A 21,575-nucleotide genomic window follows, 5' to 3' on the forward strand; every position below is an offset into this window, starting at 1 on the left:
CTAACACAAAGCTACACATAGAGAGACATCAATGAGAAAGGGATAAAGAAGGGTAACTTGGTTATCCAGAAATGGCCCAGAATATTAAACTGGTTACATTTAGAATATTTTTATTTGAAGTTTATATGAAATTCTCAATCCTCATTTTACTCTGCCTACCCCTGGTTCCGGTCCTGAGACAGACAGATGACAGACAGACAGTTAGACAGACAGACAGTTAAGGTGGCCATACACAAGTCGATAAAAGCTGCCGACAGACCGAGTCGGCAGCTTATTGGCCCCGTGTATGGGGCCATCCGACGGGCTTTCCCGATCGATAGCTGGTCGAAAGTCGGCCAGATGTCGATCGGATGGGACTAAACATCCCATTGGATTACGGCCGCATCTGTTCTTTGATGCGGTCCCGTGATCCGACCTCCCGTTACCCATCATTAGGATCCGATCGTTGGGCCCTAGGGCCCACGTTCGGATCAGTCCGATATTGCCCACCTCAAGGTGGGCATATCGGGGAGACAGGACTGGACTGGGATTCAAAATAGGCCCTGCCATTCCTACTACATAGAGGCCCAAACAACCCCCCACCAGCCCATTTAATGGTCACTTTCTATGGCATCTTACAGCAGCCCTTCTGCCATTTGCCAGAACCCACAGATTGCCAGTCCAGGCCTGTGGGGAGAGATCCGCTCGTTTGGCGACATCACCAAACGAGTGGATCTCTCCGTATATAGCCACCTTTAGATGAGAGACAGACATATAGATGATATGAGAGCTGGAGTTTACAATCACAAATGTATCCCTTTACAGACCATATAGTAAGTGTACATATAGTAAGTGTACATATAGTAAGTGTACATATAGTAAGCGACATATAGTAAGTGTACATATAGTAAGTGTACATATAGTAAGTGTACATATAGTAAGTGTACATACAGTATCGTAACTAGAGGGGGGCGGGCCCTGGTGTGGGACGCGCAGCGCTGTCGGGGGCCCTGAGGGGGTGCGGGCCCTGGGCCGCTCGCACCCCCTGCTCCCCTGGTAGTTCCGCCACTGTGTACATATAATAAGTGTACATATAGTAAGTGTAAAATAGAAGGATATGATCACAGAAGCCCCTGGGGAGGAGCCCAGTGTAACATCAGGTGAGTGAGCAGGGGTGCTTCGCCAATGAGGCGAGTTGAGGCTGTCGCCTCAGGCGGCAGCGCCCCACTAGGTACCAGGGGCAGCAAAAATGCTGCTCCTGGTACCTTAAGAGCTAATTTCCGGGGGAGGGGGGGCAGCAGCAACGTCTGCTGCCTCAGGCAGTGGAGGGGCCAGAATCGCCCCTGTGAGTGAGTCAGTGGGAAGTCTCTCACACACACAATGAACCAATAAATTCACTCTCCCCGCCATAATAAATCACGTGACCATACTCTGCTGCTAATCGTTACGGACTACATTTCCCAGCATTCCTATAACTGAAGGGAACAGAGAATGTGGCAGTTGTTCGAGCCGTATCGGATGTTCTATACAAAGTTCTATGAGTGGCAGGTCTGCGCTGCGGTATTGTACTGAGAGCATTGCTGGGAGGGGAGTAAGTGGGTGTGTGTGTTTAATATTAATAAGGAGGCGTGGCCTGACGCGTGAAGTTTAGTCTGAGGGAGGAGCCTTTATCCTTCAGGAGTGGGCGTGGCTGAGGCCCGGCGATAGTTTGTGCTGCTCGGGTGTTTCCGGAGTGAGGTCGGAGCCATGTCTTACATCCCGGGGCAGCCGGTTTCTGCTGTGGTGGTGAGTTTGGCTTTATTATCGGGGAGGTGCTGCTCTCTGAGGCCCATTTCTGCTTTAGCGCGGTCTATACCTCCCTTTTGTTCTACTTTCCCTGCGCTATGAGCTCACACTCCCTTCCTACCTTCTATTTCTGGATTCAGACTTTGTGTTCTGTCCCTCAGCCGCTAAACTTCACCAACCCCAAGTCTTTCCGCTGTATTTTATACTCGAGCGCTTCCCTCATTGTCCTGTAACTTTCCTCATTTATTAACACTGGGCAAATGTGTCTATGGGCTGTTACCTATAGCAACCAATCAGTGATTCGCTTTTTAAGGCCAGCTGCAAGAAGAACAGTGAATGCAGCAATCTGATTGGTTGCTATAGGTAACCGCCCATGGGCACATTTGCCCAGTGTTAATAAATGAGCCCCAATGTTCTTTCTACTGTCTTTCCTCCTCAATCCCCCCTGCTCCCCTGTACTGTAGTGTAATTAGAGTGGCCGCCTATTCGGTTTTGACCCAAACACTTGCGTTTTTCTGAGGCCTGTTCGGGTCAAATTTCTGTTCGGTTTCCAGCCTTGTGAAAACCAAACACTAGTCTGGCCAATAAATGAATTATTTAGTGAGGTTAAAGGGATACTGTCATGGGAAAAAAAAAATTCAAAATGAATCAGTTAATAGTGCTGCTCCAGCAGAATTCTGCACTGAAATCCATTTCTCAAAAGAGCAAACAGATTTTTTTATATTCAATTTTGAATATCTGACATGGGGCTAGACATTTTGTCAATTTCCCAGCTGCCCCCAGTCATGTGACTTGTGCCTGCACTTTAGGAGAGAAATGCTTTCTGGCAGGCTGCTGTTTTTCCTTCTCAATGTAACTGAATGTGTCTCAGTGGGACATGGGTTTTTACTATTGAGTGTTGTTCTTAGATCTACCAGGCAGTTGTTATCTTGTGTTAGGGAGCTGCTATCTGGTTACCTTCCCATTATTCTTTTGTTTGGCTGCTGGGGGGGGAAAGGGAGGGGTGATATCACTCCAACTTGCAGTACAGCAGTAAAGAGTGATTGAAGTTTATCAGAGCACAAGTCACATGACTTGGGGCAGCTGGGAAATTGACAAAATGTCTAGCCCCATGTCAGATTTCAAAATTGAATATAAAAAAATCTGTTTGCTCTTTTGAGAAATGGATTTCAGTGCAGAATTCTGCTGGAGCAGCACTATTAACTCATTCATTTGTTCCCATGACAGTATCCCTTTAATGTCTTATTACAGAAACAAAAATATAAAATCAAATCAATCAAAAATAAGAAATCGTTTTTCTAAATTAGCATTGCTGTATTTAAGAGCTTTCTGGATAACTGATTTCTGTATAATACAGTAGATCCCATATCTGTAATTAAAGGATTGGGCTTACTCATCAGGCGGAATATAGATAAGAGAGAGTGTTGCCACCAGTGTGGTTTTGAAATAGACATCAAAACTTTCCGTCCGGTTTACAACATTGAAAGTGATGTGATCACCCACCTTGGGGCATAACTCCACCTACTTCATAGTCAGGCAAAAAAAATAAAAATCCATATATTATATGCAATTAAATATACAATATCTAATTGCAATATGGGATGAATCCGAACGATCGGATTACAATACTACTAATGGGCTCCGACAGGTCGCAGGACCGCATCAACTAGCCGATGTGGTCCTGGATCGTACAAAAAAATCAAACTTGGCCGATTTTTGGCCTGATATTGATCGGAAGGAGCCGTCTGGAGCCCTCACACGTGGGCAGATAAGCTGCTGAATCGGCTAGGCTAATGTTCTAGTGCTCCAAAAGGTGGGCTCTTAGTTTTCTCTTGAAGAGATTGAGAGAGTATTCATTATAGAGGAATTGAGGGATGGAATTCCAGAGGGAAGGAGCAGCAAGATAGAAGGGTTTGAGATGAGAGGGGGCAGTGGATGGTGTGAAGAGACGGGGCTCTAAGAAGAGCAGAGAAGACGACCGGGAACATATAGTGAGACAGGAGAAGAAATGTAGTGAGAAGCAGAGGAGTGAAGGGCTTTGAATGTGTTTTGTCTTGTCCCAGTGAAGGTCGCAATTTTGTGCTAGGGGCAAAGTAATGTACACTAAGGGCTGGGACACAGTGGGCGATTTGGGGAGATTTAGTCGCCTGGCGACTAATCGCCGCGACTTTCCACGACCAATCTTCCCCGAATGCCTCCCCTCGCTCTGCGCCTGGCTAAAATGAAAAATCGCCTGCGCTAATCACACGCGGCGATTCGTTTTCCGAAGTCGCCCGAAGTTTCCTCGTGAGGCAACTTCGGGCGACTTCGGAAAACGACTTTTCATTTTATCCAGGCGCAGAGTGAGGGGAGGCATTCGGCGAGAAAAGTCGCTGCGATTAGTCGCCAGGCGACTAAATCTCCCCAAATCGCCCAGTGTGTCCCTACCCTAAATACATATCCCCTGGGTCAATGGAAATAGGTAGCAATGGTCTTGGTTTGGGGTGTTGCTCAGAGACCTGCAGATTTCAGCAAATCAGAAGCCGAGCTAAGCCCCAGGTTTGTTAATGACGGGCAATGCTCATTATCCACTTTACTACAATTTGGTCAGATAGGGGTAACCTATATCCTTGGGCCTTCGGCCTGTAATTATAGGCATTGTTGTGAGCTCTACAGCTCTACGGCCCTTCATTAGCCTTTGTGTATATAATAACCTTAAGGTCACAAAGGCCAAGAAAAACATTCATTAAATGTAAATCCATGTTTTAAACAGGTTGTTCACCTTAAACTTTTAGTATGTTGTAGATAGTGTTATTCTGAGGCAATGTTGCAGTTGCTATTCATTTTTTATTTTTTTGTGGTTTTTGGGTTATTTAGCTTTTTATTCAGCAGCTCTCCAGTTTGCAATTGCAGCAATCTAGTTGCTAGAGTCCAAATTCCCCTAGCAACGATGCATTGATTTGAATAAGTGACTGGACTATGAATAGGAGAGGCCTGAATAGAAAGACGAGTAATAGGAAGTAGCAATAACAATTTTTAGCCTTTCAGAGCATTTTATTTGTTAGATGGGGTCAGTGACCCCCATTTGAAAGCTGTAAAGAGTTATAAGAAGGCAAATAATTAAAAAAAAAAAAACAACAACAAAAAAATAAATAATGCAGACCAATGGAAAAGGTTTCTAGAATTGGCCATTCAGCACATTAAAAGTTAAATTAAAGGTGAACCACCGCTTTAAGGCCATTTTAAAAAATATAATCAATTTTGTTTTACATATGATTTTTTCCCTGCATATTTCTTGGTTACATTTTTTCCTGCCTAGATTATTTTTGAAAACTGTTTGGTGAGATTATAAATAGAGCAGTGTGAAAAGCTTAGAAAAATGGCGGGTGGGGAGGTGTATTTTTGCTACAATTTGTATCCTTTGTCCTTACAAAATATTCGCACAGATTAGTGCCATAGCATGTGCACAGAGACAGACGTGAAGATTCGGAGAGATTTAGTCGCCCGGCAACTAATTGCCTCTTCTTTGGGCGACTAAATCTCCCCCTAAAAGCCTTCCTGCCGGCTAGAAACAAAATCACTGGCAGGGTTTGGCGTTCGGAGAGCTTAGTTTTCTGAAGTCACCCGAAGTTTCCTCGTGAGGCGACTTCGGAAAACAAATTGATCCGACTGCCATCCGCCGTCAATTTAGATTCTAGCCGACGGGAAGGCTTTTAGGGGTGATTAGTCGCCCGAATAAGAGGCAATAAGTCACCGGGAATCTCCAAGAATCCTTGCGTCTGTCTCTGCCCTTACACTAGCATTGTTTGTGTGACTCATATAAAAGCAGGTCAGAGGTCTCTGGTGTGTCACTTTCCCTTGTGTGTTTGTTTAAGGGTTACACCCTGTTACCTACACCTTTATCTCTTGGGAGAAGGCAATGCTCTCCCCAGAGGGCCTATTATCTTATATACAAAAGAGTTTTCTGAGCTCTTGGACCATGGAAGCTCTTGGAGTAAAGACTTGCAGTGGGTCGGGTACCGTGAAATACCCGTAAGGTGGTGGCATGTAAATAAACCATATTCATAATAATATACTTTTCCAGTAGTATGTGCCATTGGGTAATCATAAATAGAAAATTCCCATTTTAAAGAATAAGGGCCGCCCCCTGGGATTGTAGGATTCACGGTGCACACAAACAAACCATACATGTTAGGTCACATGAGCCAATTAACAGACAGAGTTGTGTCTTTTGCTTCCACACTTCTTCCTGTTACAGTTAGAGCTGCAGTATTTCTGGTCAGGTGATCTCTTCCTGTTACAGTTAGAGCTGCAGTATTTCTGGTCAGGTGATCTCTCCCTGTTACAGTTAGAGCTGCAGTATTTCTGGTCAGGTGATCTCTTCCTGTTCCAGTTAGAGCTGCAGTATTTCTGGTCAGGTGATCTCTTCCTGTTACAGTTAGAGCTGCAGTATTTCTGGTCATGTGATCTCTTCCTGTTACAGTTAGAGCTGCAGTATTTCTGGTCAGGTGATCTCAGAGGCAGCACACAGACCATCACAAAATGGTGGTTCAAGACAAGAGATGTAAAAGGGCAAGATTTACTTAAATATATATTCCAGTTTGGTAAGATTCTTTAATATGATATAAACTGTTGATTAAGTATTCATTTTGGGGGTATAGTTTTCCTTTAAGATTCGGGGGAGTTTAGTCACCCAGCGACAAATCTTCTCGGGTGACTCAATCTCCCTGAAAAGAATGTGAATCACCGGCGGGATGGCATACATTTTCGAACCCGGAGTTCGGTAGACTTCAGAAATCCAAAGCAATTCGTATGTCATCCCGCCGGTGATTCATATTCTTGCCTTTGGTAAGGCATTTCGGGGGGAGATTAGTCACCCGAAGAAGAGAAGATTTGTCGCTGGGTGACTAATCTACCCCGAATCTGAGCGTGTGCTACCACCCTAAAGCGGTCGGGTTTTGGATAGAAATTTCCTATATGAGTATCCAATTCAGCAGTGGGTCTATCCCTCTCTCGCTTGCCCTGAAATTGTTGTTCCTTTACCTGGTTGATTCACTTCTGACCTCATATCTAGTCCATGGTGACATCACTCCCTGTTGTGTGGCTCCCTGGGTCAGGTGGTAAGTAAACACTTGTGGGTGTGGTTTGGTAAGCGAGTTCAGCTGGGTGATAGTTGCAGGTCTAGGTTGGGCGCGGTTCTCCCCAATCAGACCCATGAAAGACTCTACCTTGAAAGACTGCATTGAGTCTGTACAGAGTGATATTCTGAAAGAATTTGCAATTGGTTTTCATTTTGTATCTTTTGTCGTTTTTGAGTTATTTTGCTTTTTGTTCAGAAGCTACCCCCATGGCTACACAGCAGCTTGTTTATATAAACTATAGTAGTACTTATCTGTTATCTACTGTGTATCCTGTGCTTGAATGGGTGCCCCCATGGCTACACAGCAGTTTGTTTGTATAAACTATAGTAGTACTTATCTGTTATCTACTGTGTATCCTGTGCTTGAATGGCTGCCCCCATGGCTACACAGCAGTTTGTTTGTATAAACTATAGTAGTACTTATCTGTTATCTACTGTGTATCCTGTGCTTGAATGGCTGCCCCCATGGCTACACAGCAGCTTGTTTATATAAACTATAGTAGTACTTATCTGTTATCTACTGTGTATCCTGTGCTTGAATGGCTGCCCCCATGGCTTCACAGCAGCTTGTTTATATAAACTATAGTAGTACTTATCTGTTATCTACTGTGTATCCTGTGCTTGAATGGCTGCCCCCATGGCTACACAGCAGCTTGTTTATATAAACTATAGTAGTACTTCTCTGTTATCTACTGTGTATCCTGTGCTTGAATGGCTGCCCCCATGGCTACACAGCAGTTTGTTTGTATAAACTATAGTAGTACTTATCTGTTATCTACTGTGTATCCTGTGCTTGAATGGCTGCCCCCATGGCTACACAGCAGTTTGTTTGTATAAATTATAGTAGTACTTATCTGTTATCTACTGTGTATATTGAGCTTGAATGGCTGCCCCCATGGCTACACAGAGGCTTGTTTATATAAACTATAGTAGTACTGTTATAATTACATATTTTCCCCATTCCGTTGCCCTAATAGCCGCCCTATTGCAGCCAAAGGGTTTTCAGGAGGCCGCATCTTTAGGTCTTCTTTCTTGGATCAAAAATGATCAACATATTGCATCAATTCTGTGGGTTGGCTGGACTTTTAATGGCCTTTATATTGGGCACAGCAGGTATATATTGAATTTTTATTATTTTATTATGGCTATAAATGTTCACCTGTTATAACTGTACTCGCAGTGGGTTCACTGTGTCTCTATCTAGCAGTGTTGTTGTAGAAGAATAGAATAAGTTCTTACAGGAATGCGGCCCCTGTCTGAAAGAGACGGCACAGATACAGGAGGAATGTGTGACAGTCCCAGTTAAAGGCCAAGTGATAAAGACGTATCTGAGTTTCTGTTGGACTGAGCCAGATCCTGAGATGTTTAACCAATGAGTCATGACTGTTTGGCATGTTGTGCATAGAAACACATATCTGGGGAACTCTCCAAAACTGCAGTGGGCCAAAGCAGCCTTCCACAAACTCCTTGCGGATTCTTTAAAGATTTGCGGTCAAGCTTTTTTTAATTGAGCAGTTATATTTTTCTATATTGTTTGTAGGGTAGGCACTAGTGATGTGCGGGTCAGGTTTTTCGCCGCACCTGCCCAATATCCGCCCTCCCTCCACCCGAGCCCGACTTCCTTTTATAGACCATCGCCGACCCACTGATGATGTCACAAAAGGGGTGGGGCGAGCAGGCACACGGCTATAAAACTGGAAGTCGGCAGTGTAAGGTGGCAAATGGGGGTGCGAGGACGGCCAGAACCCGCGGGTCTTGCAGGTATTGGGCCGGCCCAAACATCACTCGTTAGGCACTCAGAGCAGTCCTCCAGGCAGTAAAAAGGTCTTTATTGAAGTACAAGCATGGGTGACATCCTTACGCGTTTCGTGTTCTCACAACATAGGCTACCGGTAAATTGCACAGACAAAATATTTCAACTCTTATCCACCAATCACATTTGTACTTGAATTAACCAATCTAGAGAGTATTACAAAAGATCCTAGCAACCTAAATGGTTCTTGGGTTAAAAATGGGGAGGGGAGGGAAAAGGACAGACAGTGCTAGCCTCCCCATTTTTAACACAAGCACCATTTAGATTAGTAGGATCTTTTGTAATACCCCCTTGATTGGTTAATTCAAGTACAAATGTGATTGGTGGATAAGAGTTGAAATATCTTTAGCCTATGACTAAGTGTTGTGAGAACACAAAACGCGTAAGGCTGTAATCCATACTTGTACTTCAATAAAGACCATTTTACTGCAACTGCCTGGAGGATTGCTCTTTGCGTGTCTACCCTAAAACCAATACGGTGATGTCCGCTCCCTTATACTGAAGGCTTGGGGCAGAGCACCTGTTTTGGTGATGTACAGACTCCGCCTCCTTATAACATTAAATACAATACCATGAACTCAGTAGTCAGTCAATAAGGATTAATGTTCTGACTCCAAAGCCCTGGTTCTGGGGACTGTCTTTAGCCAAAGCATGGTCAAGCAATTTATTTTGCTCTAGTCCTAGGGCCTAGGATCTGGGCCTAGGGCGGCATAAATTAAAGGGATATTTTCATGGGGAAAAAAATGTTTTTCAAAACGCATCAGTTAATAGTGCTGCAGTGAATCCGTTTCTCAAAAGAGATAACAGATGTTTTTAGATTTAATTTTGAAATCTGACATGGGGCTAGACATATTGTCAGTTTCACAGCTGCCCCCAGTCATGTGACTTGTGCTCTGATAAACTTTAGTCACTCTTTACTGCTGTACTGCAAGTTGGAGTGATATCACCCCCTCCTTTCCCCCCAGCAGCCAAACAACAGAACAATGGGAAGGTAACTAGATAGCAGCTCCCTAACACAAGATAACAGCTGCCTGGTAGATCTAAGAACAGCACTCAATAGTAAAATCCAGGTCCCACTGAGACACATTCAGTCAAGTTACTGAACAAATCCAAATTTGCATATGAAAATTAGGGGCGGGAAGGGGAAAACATTTTTTACTTCCTTGTTTTGTGAAAAAAGTCACGCGATTTCCCTCCCAGCCCCTAATTTGCATATGCAGATTCGGTTTGGCAGAGCAGAAGGATTCGGCCGAATCCAAATCCTGCTGAAAAAGGCCGAATCCTGGCCATATCCCAAACCGAATCCTGGATTCGGTGCATCCCTACCCGAAATAGCAGCGTTTGTCTCTGCCCTAAAATCCAGGTCCCACTGAGACACATTCAGTTACATTGAGTAGGAGAAACAACAGTTTGCCAGAAAGCAGTTCCATCCTAAAGTGCTGGCTCTTTCTGAAATCACATGACCAGGCAAAATGAGCTGAGATGCACCTACACACCAATATTACAACTAAATACACTTGCTGGTTCAGGAATGACATTTTATATTGTACAGTGAATTATTTGCAGTGTAAACAGTGTCATTTAGAAATAAAAACTACATCATAAAAATCATGACAGAATCCCTGTTCTGGTAACTAGCTTCTGGGCACCCCCGGGGTGAAATCCGGCCCTGGTAGTCACAGGAGCAGCAAATAAAAGGGACTTTTACCGCTATTCTGGGTTTATGGGATGCCCAAAGGATAAATTACATTTTACTACTTGTCTTGTAACTTTATATCCATTCCTGTTTCTCTACAGCAACGGGTCGAAATCCATAAATTGCACCAAGGGGATAATCTGATCCTTGGCTTCAGCATTGGCGGAGGAATCGACCAGGACTCGGGACAGAACCCCTTCTCGGAGGACAAGACCGACAAGGTTGGAACTTCTCCTTGGGACTTAGTAATGGTATTTGTGAGTCAGCTGAGCATGTACAGGCAGTTGCAAAGATGTCATTTCTGCTGGGCCACGCCCATGGGTGGGTGTTCCTTTACTCTCCTAATTAGCTTAGGTGTCGGGGCAAGAAGCAGAGATAGAGAACCTGCTGTAGAAGCTGATGATTTTCCCTTGGAGGCTCTTCAGGTCATAGAATCTACAATCCGTGGCCCTGAAATGGTTGAAAACCAGAACACCCCCCCCCCCCTAGAAATTAGCTTTAAAAGCAGTGAAAACAAATTGATTTGTAGCATTGCTGTTGCTTTAAGTATGAATCTTTTGTGGCGAATTTATTGACATTGGTGCTGATATGAGTCAGTGCAGTTACCTGTAGCAATCAGAAGTTTCCTTAAAGGAAAACTAAACCCTAACAATGAATATGACATAAAATGGCATATTTTATATAGTGAACTTATTGCACGAGGCTAAAGTTTCAGCTTGTCAATAGCAGCAATGATCCAGGACTTCAAACTTGTCACAGGGGGTCACCATCTTGGAAAGTGTCTGTGACACTCACATGCTCAGTGGGCTCTGATTGGCTGTTGAGAAGCTAAGCTTAGGGCTCGTCACTAATTATCCAGCAGAAAATGAGCTTCCCTGGCTGTAATATAAGCTGATGCTACAGGTTTGCTGATTATTCAATTCTGATGCTAATTGCACTGGTTTCTGTGCTGCCATGTAGTAATTATGTGTATTAATTACTAATCAGCCTTATATTGTGACATTTCTATTCTATGTGTACTGTATATTGTGAGTGGGTCCCTAAGCTCAGTAAGTGACAGCAGCACAGAGCATGTGCAGTGAATCAGCAGAAAAGAAGATGGGGAGCTACTGGGGCATCTTTGGAGACACGGATCTTTACTGCTAAAGGGCTGTGGTTGCCTTGGGCTGGTACAGAGGCACAAAACATAATGTACAACATTTCTACCTACTTCTTTAGTTAGATTTAGTTCTTCTTTAAGTTTTTAACTTTTTAGTAAAAATAATTTACTAAATTGGAAGCTACTGGTACCAGTACTGTTGCAAATTAGCACCTAAAAGAGCTATGTTATGGACATGTGTAATAAAGCGTTTTTACGCCAAAAAGGTGTAGAATAAATGCCATATTTTAAAACCCTATTGTAGTACATGTATGGGACCTGTTATCCAGAATGGTCAGGACCTTGGGGTTTCTAGATAATGGATCTTTCTGTTATTTAGATCTTCATACCTTAAGTCTACTAGAAAATCATGTAAACATTACTTGATACTTCCAGGGTATCTATGTCACACGAGTAACAGAGGGAGGCCCTGCAGAGGTGGCTGGACTTCAGACTGGAGACAAAATAATGCAGGTAACTGTCAATCAATGCCTGGCAACTGGCCATTGCATGTGCCCTGGGGTATAAACATTGGTGGAACTACCGGGGGAGCAGGGGGTGCGAGCGGACCAGGGCCCGCACCCCCTCAAGGCCCCCCGGCAGTCCATTCGCCATTGAAAACTCGGCCAAATGCGGCCGTACAGAGGGGGCGGGGCCCGTCGCGCACCAGGGCCCGCCCCCCTCAACAAACGCTACTGGGTATAAACGGTATGGTTTACCTTTAAGTTAACTGTATGTTTTAGAATGGCTAACTCTAAACAACTTTTCAATAGGCCTTCAGTTTTCTTTTTTAGTTTTGAGTTATTTGCCTTCCTCTTCTGACTCTCTTTTTCCAGCTCTCAAATGGGGGTCACTGACCCCATCCAAAAAACAAATGCTTTGTATAGCTACGAATGTATTGTTAGACATTTTCTATAACTTCTCATTCTATTCAGGCCTCTCCTATTCATATTCCACTTTCTTATTCAAATAAATGCATGGTTGCTGGGGTAATTTGGACCTTAGCAACCAGATTGCTGAAATTGCAAACTGGAGAGCTGCTGAATAAAAAGCTAAACGACTCAAAAACCACAAATAATGAAAAATGAAAACCGATTGAAATTTGTTTTATCACTCTCTACCTCATACTAAAAATTAATTTAAAGGGGATCTGTCACCCATAACAATCTGTATTATAAAAGTCCTTTTTAAATTAAAGATGAAATCCAAATTATTTTTTCTATTAAAACATTAAAACATCCATACCTATTATAAACGTGTTTAAAAGTCCTCAGCTGTTAATCACATTGCCTGCCCCTCCTCTATACCACTTTCCATTCCATGTCACTGCTCTCCCCACATTCTCCCTTCCTCCTCACCATCTAGTTGTGTAGCCAGGGCATGAGCATCGGGTGCCCCACACTGCACACCACACATAAATAATATGTGGTGCATGATGCAAAGCTTGCCTTAAAGGGATACTGTCATGGGAAAAACTTTTTTTTTTTCAAAATGAATCAGTTAATAGTGCTGCTCCAGCAGAATTCTGCACTGAAATCCATTTCTCAAAAGAGCAAACAGATTTTTTTTATATTCAATTTTGAAATCTGACATGGGGCTAGACATATTGTCAATTTCCCAGCTGTCCCAAGTCATGTGACTTGTGCTCTGATAAACTTCAATCACTCTTTACTGCAAGTTAAGGTGGCCATAGACACACAGATCCGATCGTACGAATCGAGGATTCGTACGATTTTCGGATCGTGTGTGGCGTGTGCCGACATCTTTCGTCCGGCAGAGATCGGTCGTTTGGTCGATCGGTCAGGTTTGATTTTGACCCGACCGATCCCGCCGGAGCTCATGGCACATCGTAATCTGATCGTTCGGCCATACGGCCGAACAATCAGATTACCCCCGATATAGCCATGCCTGTTAATGGCATACTGGGGAAAGATCCGCTCGTTTGGTAACATCGCCAAACGAGTGGATCTTTGCATCTATGGCCACCTTTAGAGTGATATCACCCCCTCCCTTTCCCCCCAGCAGCCAAACAAAAGACCAATGGGAAGGTAACCAGATAGCAGCTCCCTAACACAAGATAACAGCTGCCTGGTAGATCTAAGAACAACACTCAATAGTAAAAACCCATGTCCCATTGAGACTAGGGATGCCACCTGGCCGGTATTTTACCGGCCTGGCCAGTAAAAATGATGGCTGATCCCAATGTTATTAATATGGAAAAAAGATAAATATATAGGAAGGCCGGTGTTTTTTTCCAGAAAAGGTGGCAACCCTAACTGAGACACATTCAGTTACATTGAGAAGGAAAACCAACAGCAGCCTGCCAGAAAGCATTTCTCTCCTAAAGTGCAGGCACAAGTCACATGACTGGGGGCAAATGACTGTCTAGCCCCATGTCAGATTTCAAAATTAAATATAAAAAAATCTGTTTGCTCTTTTGAGAAATGGATTTCAGTGCAGAATGCTGTTGGATTAGCACTTTTAACTGATGTGTTTTGAAAAAAACATGTTTTCCGATGACAGGATCCCTTTAATAACAGTGTAAACAAAATGGCTGCTGCCTACTTGCTGTGATTGTGAATTCCAAGACAAATAAAAAAAACAAGATTTACATTTTTTTTTTATTTGCTTGACTAATATTATAAAATAGAATTTGGAATTATTTCTTAAGGTGACAGGTCCCCTTTAAAGATGAACGACCCTTTTAATTTCTACACATTCAGGCAGGGATAGTTCTCCTGGCATCTGATAATCCCAGATTTTTCCTTCTGAATGCCAGGGTGGGTCCCTTGTGCACTGTCCCTCCATTTATTTACATTGTATATATTATTTATACGTTTATTTCAGGTGAATGGATGGGACATGACTATGGTAACGCACGACCAGGCAAGGAAACGTCTCACCAAGAAGAATGAAGAAGTCGTCCGGCTGCTGGTGACAAGAAAGTCCTTGCAAGAGGCTGTGAGACAGTCCATGAGACCCTAAGCATCACATTCCCTACAGTCGGAATCTCTTCTTAGCTACACAGGTGTATTAAATGGACACATTTAATACACCCTTGTATTACACACACCAGCAGCACATTGACAACCTATTGGTTGCCTGGTCCTTTTTGTACCTCCCAATCTACTGGTCATTCCGCAGCAAGAAAAACCAAAAATATTCTTATGTGCCTGGTATCCAAAAACCTAAACCTGCACCTGACTTATCTTTGTTGTAGAAAAGCACAAATCATTCCATAGCAAAGATAAAGCTGGTGTCTGTGTAGCCTAGCATTAAAATAAAGATGATCCATACCAAGTGGCCTCCCCAATGCCATCTCCAGCTCTTTTTTTTATTTTTAATATCATTTTCAGGTTTTAAGTTACTGCTATGGGAGCACCCGCAATACAGGGAGTGCATTTTATACAATTCAACAAATTAATCAAAAGTCTCTGTGTCACTGGCAGATTTATTGTCGTATTGAGAAAAGTCTCTTGTATTAAGTCATTGTTGCCTGACCCAATTAATCACAAGGACTGTCATCAGCTATACTGCCTGAACTGTGTGTCTCTGCCTCTAATTACAGTAAAATCTGCTGGATTACTAAAATGATTACACGACCATATTTGTACATGCACTTCACATAGAGGATCCCTTTAAACGGGATATACCCATATATATATATATATATATATATATATATATATATATATATATATATATATATATATATATATATATATATATATATATATATATATATATATATATATATATATATATATATATATATATATATATATATTCATGATGAAAGCTGACGCACACTGGGATTTATCAAAAATAAAACTTATTTTATTGGATCGACGTTTCGGTCCACACACGGACCTTTATCAAGATCATCTTGATAAAGGTCCGTGTGTGGACCGAAACGTCGATCCAATAAAATAAGTTTTATTTTTGATAAATCCCAGTGTGCGTCAGCTTTCATCATGAATATATGGTTTTTTTTCTGACTAGCACCTGGGTTTGTTGCCTCAGTAAGTGTGTGCCACAGCCCTTCTACATACATATATATATATATATATATATATATATATATATATATATATATATTTTTTTTTTCTGATGACGGTCCCATGTGGCCCGAAATGCGTAGCTATGGAGATAGTTTTATTCTATCCCTGTTGCCATACTGAGAGATAGAACTGAGCAAGGAAGTACCAGGAGATCCTTCATGCTTCAGTAAAGTAAACTTTTTGTTCCAAGGCAGAAACAGCAGTGGGCACTCTGATATTGGCAGTGTATAAACTGCTGATACCATGACATCTAAGAAAAAAAAATATATATTATAGATTCATTAGAAAAGTGTTCAGAAGAGCAATTTTACATTGTAGGGTATACGTCTCTATTAAGGGCTTAAAAATCTAGTACTGAGGTTTTGGGGTGTGTGGTTAAAGGAGACGCAAACCCAAAAGTTAGAAAAAACCTTACCCTACATAGACCCCCCCCCCCCGCCCACCAGCCTAAGTGTTACCCCGGACAAAAGCCCCTAAGTCTTTATTTAACCCTCCGTGCAGATTCTGTCCAGCGGACTTCACAGCAGCCATCTTCTTTTCTTCGGTAATCTTCAGAATGAGAGCGGCGCATGCGCAGTAGGAGCAATTTTCTGTTTAGCGACAACTGCGCATGCGCCAAAACTCACTAAAATTGCAAAATCGCCAGTCTCATTCTGAAGATTACCGAAGCGGCTGAAGATGGCGCCCGTGAACTCCGATGCCTGAATCTGCACCGAGGGGTAAGCAAAGAGTTCGGGGCATTTGCCCGGGGTAACACTTAGGCTGGGGGGGGGTGGAGGGGGGTCTATGTAGGGTAGGGTTTTTTTAACGTTTGGGTTTGGTTCTCCCTTAATAGGAAAAACTATTGATTGCCCAGGGAATATACTGCACAGACAATCAAAAAAAGTCTACCTGTCCCCTTCTATCTGCCTCTGTGCATTCCTACTGCCTGTGCTAATTTGTGTACATATAAAACCACTCCATTTAGCTGCTTTTAACTGTATCATTCCCACTTTTAACCGTACTGTATGTACTTTGCTTTATTTTTCTACATTTATGACCAAATGATATTCCTTGGCTTGTAATAAATATAAACTGTTATTGATCACGGTAAAACACTGCGAGGCTGCTGTTTGCTTCTTCAGGCAGAACAAGAGCCAGTTAAATGTTCCCAGAAGCCGTATGTGTATTATTACAACAGTAAGACTGGAATATTGATTTTCCTGTACTGACGTGTCTATTGTCTGAACTTGTCTAGTAAGGTTGTGGCTGCTTACACATTTGACTGTCATTTAGACCAATCACAGTTCAGAACAGGAGAATACAATGCTGCTGGCAGGCTAAGCTTTCATAGAACTGTATTAGATGGGGTCTGTGACCCCATCTAAAAAGTAAATGCCATTTTTTATTACTCGTCTTCCTACTCGGGCCTCTCCTATTTATGTTGCAGTCTCTTGTTAATGCATTGTTGCTAGGGTGACTTGAATCCTAGCAACAATATTGCTGAAACTGCAAACTGGAGAATAAAAAGATAAATAACCACAGATAATAAACGGAATAAGAACATCACTCTCTACATGATATTAAGGGGCACATTTACAAAGCTCGAGTGAAGGATTCGAATTAAAAAAACTTTGAATTTCGAAGTGTTTTTTGGGCTACTTCGACCATCGAATGGGCTACTTCGACCTACGAATCGAACGATTCGAACTAAAAATCGTTCGACTATTCGACCATTTGATAATCGAAGTACTGTCTCTTTAAGAAAAACTTCGACCCCCTACTTCGGCAGCTAAAAGCTACCGAAGTCAATGTTAGCCTATGGGGAAGGTCCCCATAGGCTTGCCTGAATTTTTTTGATCGAAGGATATTCCTTCGATCGTTGTATTAAAATCCTTCGAATCGTTCGATTTGAAGGATTTAATCGTTCGATCGAACGAATAATCCTTCAATCGTTCGATCGTAGGATTAGCGCTAAATCGTTCGACTTCGATATTCGAAGAGTTGACTCAAAGGTGAACAGCCCTTTTAATTGCTTGTGTGCTTTTTTTTTTTCCATATGGGGCTCCGGTGTTACAATTTGTAGCTGAATTAAAGGGATTCTGTCATGATTTTTATGATGTTTTTATTTCTAAATTACACTGCAGATAATTCACTCTACAATATTACATTTCATTCCTGAACCAGCAAGTGTATTTAGTTATAATATTGGTGTGTAGGTGCATCTCATGTAATTTTGCCTGGTCATGTGCTTTCAGAAAGAGCCAGCACTTTAGGATGGAACTGCTTTCTGGCAGGCTGTTGTTTCTCCTACTCAATGTAACTGACTGTGTCTCAGTGGGACCTGGATTTTAGGGCAGAGACACGCTGCTATTTCGGGTAGGGATGCACCAAATCCAGGATTCAGTTTGGGACTTGGCCTTTTTCAGCAGGATTTGGATTCAGCCGAATCCTTCTGCCTGGCCAAATCGAATCTGCATATGCAAATTAGGGGCTGGGAGGCAAATCACGTGACTTTTTTTCACAAAACAAGGAAGTAAAAAATGTTTTCCCCTTCCAGCCCTAATTTGCATTTGCAAATAGGATTCGGTTCAGTATTCGGGCAAATCTTTCACAAAGGATTCGGGGGTTCTGTCGAATCCAAAATAGTATTCGGTGCTTCCATAATTTTGGGTGATTAGTCGCCCAGCGACATATCGCTTCTAATTCGGCTTACTAATCTCCCGAACTGCCTTCCCACCGGCTAGAATTTCAATCGCTGGCGGGACGGCACTAGGATCGCTTCGGTTTTTCGTAGTTGCCCGAAGTTTCCTTGTGAGGCAACGTGGGGCGACTTCGGAAACCGAAGGGTTCCGAGTGCCATCCTGCCACAGGATGACTAATCTCCAAAAATAGCAGCATGTGTCTCTGCCCTCACTATTGAGTGCTGTTCTTGGATCTACCAGGCAGCTGTTATCCAACTTGCAGTACAGCAGTAAAGAGTGACTGAAGTTTATCAGAGCACAAGTCACATGACTGGGGGCAGCTGGGAAACTGACAATATGTCTAGCCCCATGTTTGATTTCAAAATGAAATATAAAAAAATCAGTTTGATCTTTTGAGAAACAGATTTCAGTGCAGAATTCTGCTGGCAACTAAATCTCCCCGAATCTTCTCGTCTGTCTCTGCCCTAAAGGGCATTAAATGGTGTGTGCGGACCGTTTTTTGAGAATACAAAGCATTAAATAGGCCCCACACTTGGAGATGTTTGGCCATCAAGTGGGAATTCCATCCTTTGTTTTCCCCATCGCTAGGTGTGCAGGACCCTAGCAATCAGGTTTGAATGACTGAGAGCTCATTACTTTTGTTTTTCAGATACACAGACTGGCAAAATCCAATATTTTATAAATGGAATTCTATCAAAACTTTGCTTTATTGGACACAACTTGTTTTTAAGTTTTAAGAATCACAATTTTTTTTTTTTTTTAAAAGGTAAATTTTATTGTTTTTAACAACACAAGACATAAAACATTTTTCAGTTGTGATTGATTATAATAGTTACAATTTGCGTTGGCGCAGATACAGTGTCATGTCTATAGCTGACATTGTTAACCGCTGTTAGCGCCTGGGTGGAAATGAGGATATAATGCAAATAAATGTAGGTTTTATGTGTTCCAAGACCAGGCCCCGCACAATTTGTTGGATTTGCCCTCTTGTTTCATACGTTAATTTAATGGTAGAGCTCCGTCTACCTGCCTCCAGAAGGGTATGGTAGGAGGGGTCCCCAGTGCATAATCCCTGTTTTTTTTTACATAAAACGTAAGGTAGTGTAACCGAGTTCTAGCCTCGTTGGTTGGTATCAAATCATCAATCACTCCCAGTAAGCATACCACCAGGTCGAATAAAGAATCCATTTTTTACATGTACAAAGATTTTATTCTGACTTTACAGTAGTAGTTTACAGGGATTTGTTCTTTATCCTCTGCTTTCCCTTTGATTAATGTGCCAAAAAGTCTTTATACTTTGTAGGGATGCACTGAATCCAGGATAATGCCTTTTTAAGTAGGATTTGGATTCAGCCGGATCCTTCTGCCTGGCCGAACCGAATCCTAATTTGTATATGAAAATTAGGGACGGGGAGGGAAATCATGTGACTTTTTGTCACAAAACAAGGAAGTACAAAATGTTTTCCCCTTCCCACCCCTAATTTGAAATTAGGATTTGGTATTCGGCCGAATCTTTCACAAAGGATTCAGGGGTTTGGCCGAATCTAAAATAGTGGATTCGTTGCATCCCTAATACTTTGTAAATTACTGGGGAAGGGGGAAGATTTGTTATTCTGCTTTTCTATGTGGACACGTTTGCTGAATAAAATCTACATTTCTTTCAATGTCTGTCGGCTTTTCATTTTGATTGTGTGGGTTTTTAATAAGGTGAATTATATCTAAACTGTTGTGGGGCTTTAGTTTGAGGGTAGGCCAGTTATTTAACTACAGACAGGATTGAAAATATAGTGTGAAGATGCCCCATATCTACCAGTGCATCAGCCCCAGTTCTTATTCACTCTTTGCTGTTTCAATTGTTTGGCCTGTCAGGCCTTGTGCTGGGCATTGTGATTACGTTTGCTCATGATATTAAAATGTGCAAAACTATGGGGCAGATTTATCAAGGGTCGAATTTCGAGGGTTAATAAACCCTCGAAATCGACCCTCAAAGTAAAATCCTTCGATTCGAATTTGAAGGATTTTAGTGCAAATACTTCTATCGATCGAATAAAAATCGTTCGAAGGATTTTAATCGATCGATTGAACGATTTTTATTCGATCAAAAAAAAAACTTAGAAAAGTGCTGGGGAAGGTCCCCATAGGCTAACATTGAACCTCGGTAGGTTTAAACTGCCGAAGTATGTAGTCAAAGTATTTTTTAAAGAGACAGTACTTTGACTATCGACTAGTCGAATGATTTTTAATTCCAATCGTTCTAATCGAAGTCGAAGGTCGTAGTAGCTTATTCAATGGTCGAAATACCCAAAAAAATACCAAATTCGAAGTTTTTTTCATTCGAATCCTTCACTCGAGCTTCGTAAATGTGCCCCATGCGCTTCATGCAGGATTCTGCCAGTTTGCAGAGTGACTTGACTGAGTTAGAAACCTGGGCAACAAACTGGAAAACAAGGTTCAGTGTTGATAAGTGAATGTACGTTGGTAGATATAACATACAGTTGTGTTCAGAATAATAAGTTATTTCTACATGGTAAATAATTTACTAGTAATGGAGTAGAAAACCTACAGTCATGAAATGCTGCTGATTCTGTCATTGAATCATTAATTGAGGCTTGTTCCAAACTCATAGCAGTGTGGAGTTCAATTAGTGACCTCATTCATTCTGTAAAAAAACAGGTGTCAATTACACCTCTCATTTTAAGGGAACCTGTCATCGGAAAACATGTTTTTTTCAAAATGAATCAGTTAATAGTGCTGCTCCAGCAGAATTCTGCACTGAAATCCATTTCTCAAAAGAGCAAACAGATTTTTTTATATTCAATTTTGAAATCTGACATGGGGCTAGACATATTGTCAATTTCCCAGCTGCCCCTGGTCATGTGACTTGTGCCTGCACTTTAGGAGAGAAATGCTTTCTGGCAGGCTGCTGTTTTTTCTTCTCAATGTAACTGAATGTGTCTCAGTGGGACCTGGATTTTACTATTGAGTGTTGTTCTTAGATCTACCAGGCAGCTGTTATCTTGTGTGAGGGAGCTGTTATCTGGTTACCTTCCCATTGTTCTTTTGTTTGGCTGCTGGGGGGGGGGAAAGGGAGGGGTATCACTCCAACTTGCAGTACAGCAGTAAAGAGTGACTGAAGAATCAGAGCACAAGTCACATGACTTGGGGCAGCTGGGAAATTGACCCCATGTCAGATTTGAATATAAAAAAATCTGAACACAACTGTAAATGTGGGTTATACACTTCCAGTAGTGTGCCAGGGGCCTCCTTTACTGAGAAGAATTTGTTGAGGTGGGCTTTGTG

The 21,575-nt window shown here is 42.2% G+C and overlaps 1 protein-coding gene across 1 annotated transcript; it reads left to right on the top strand.

Moving 5' to 3' along the window:
* The first annotated feature begins 1,697 nt into the window (after positions 1–1,697).
* tax1bp3.S (Tax1 binding protein 3 S homeolog) lies at positions 1,698–16,689 on the top strand. The gene is given in 5 exon segments (NM_001091908.1): positions 1,698–1,764; positions 10,494–10,613; positions 11,927–12,004; positions 14,378–15,600; positions 15,628–16,689. Coding segments are annotated over 4 exon segments (375 nt in total). The 5' UTR covers positions 1,698–1,725; the 3' UTR covers positions 14,516–15,600; positions 15,628–16,689.
* The last annotated feature ends 4,886 nt before the right edge of the window (positions 16,690–21,575 follow it).

The sequence above is a fragment of the Xenopus laevis genome, chromosome 2S (assembly GCF_017654675.1).
Source record: "Xenopus laevis strain J_2021 chromosome 2S, Xenopus_laevis_v10.1, whole genome shotgun sequence".
In the NCBI taxonomy this organism is placed as follows: domain Eukaryota; kingdom Metazoa; phylum Chordata; class Amphibia; order Anura; family Pipidae; genus Xenopus; species Xenopus laevis.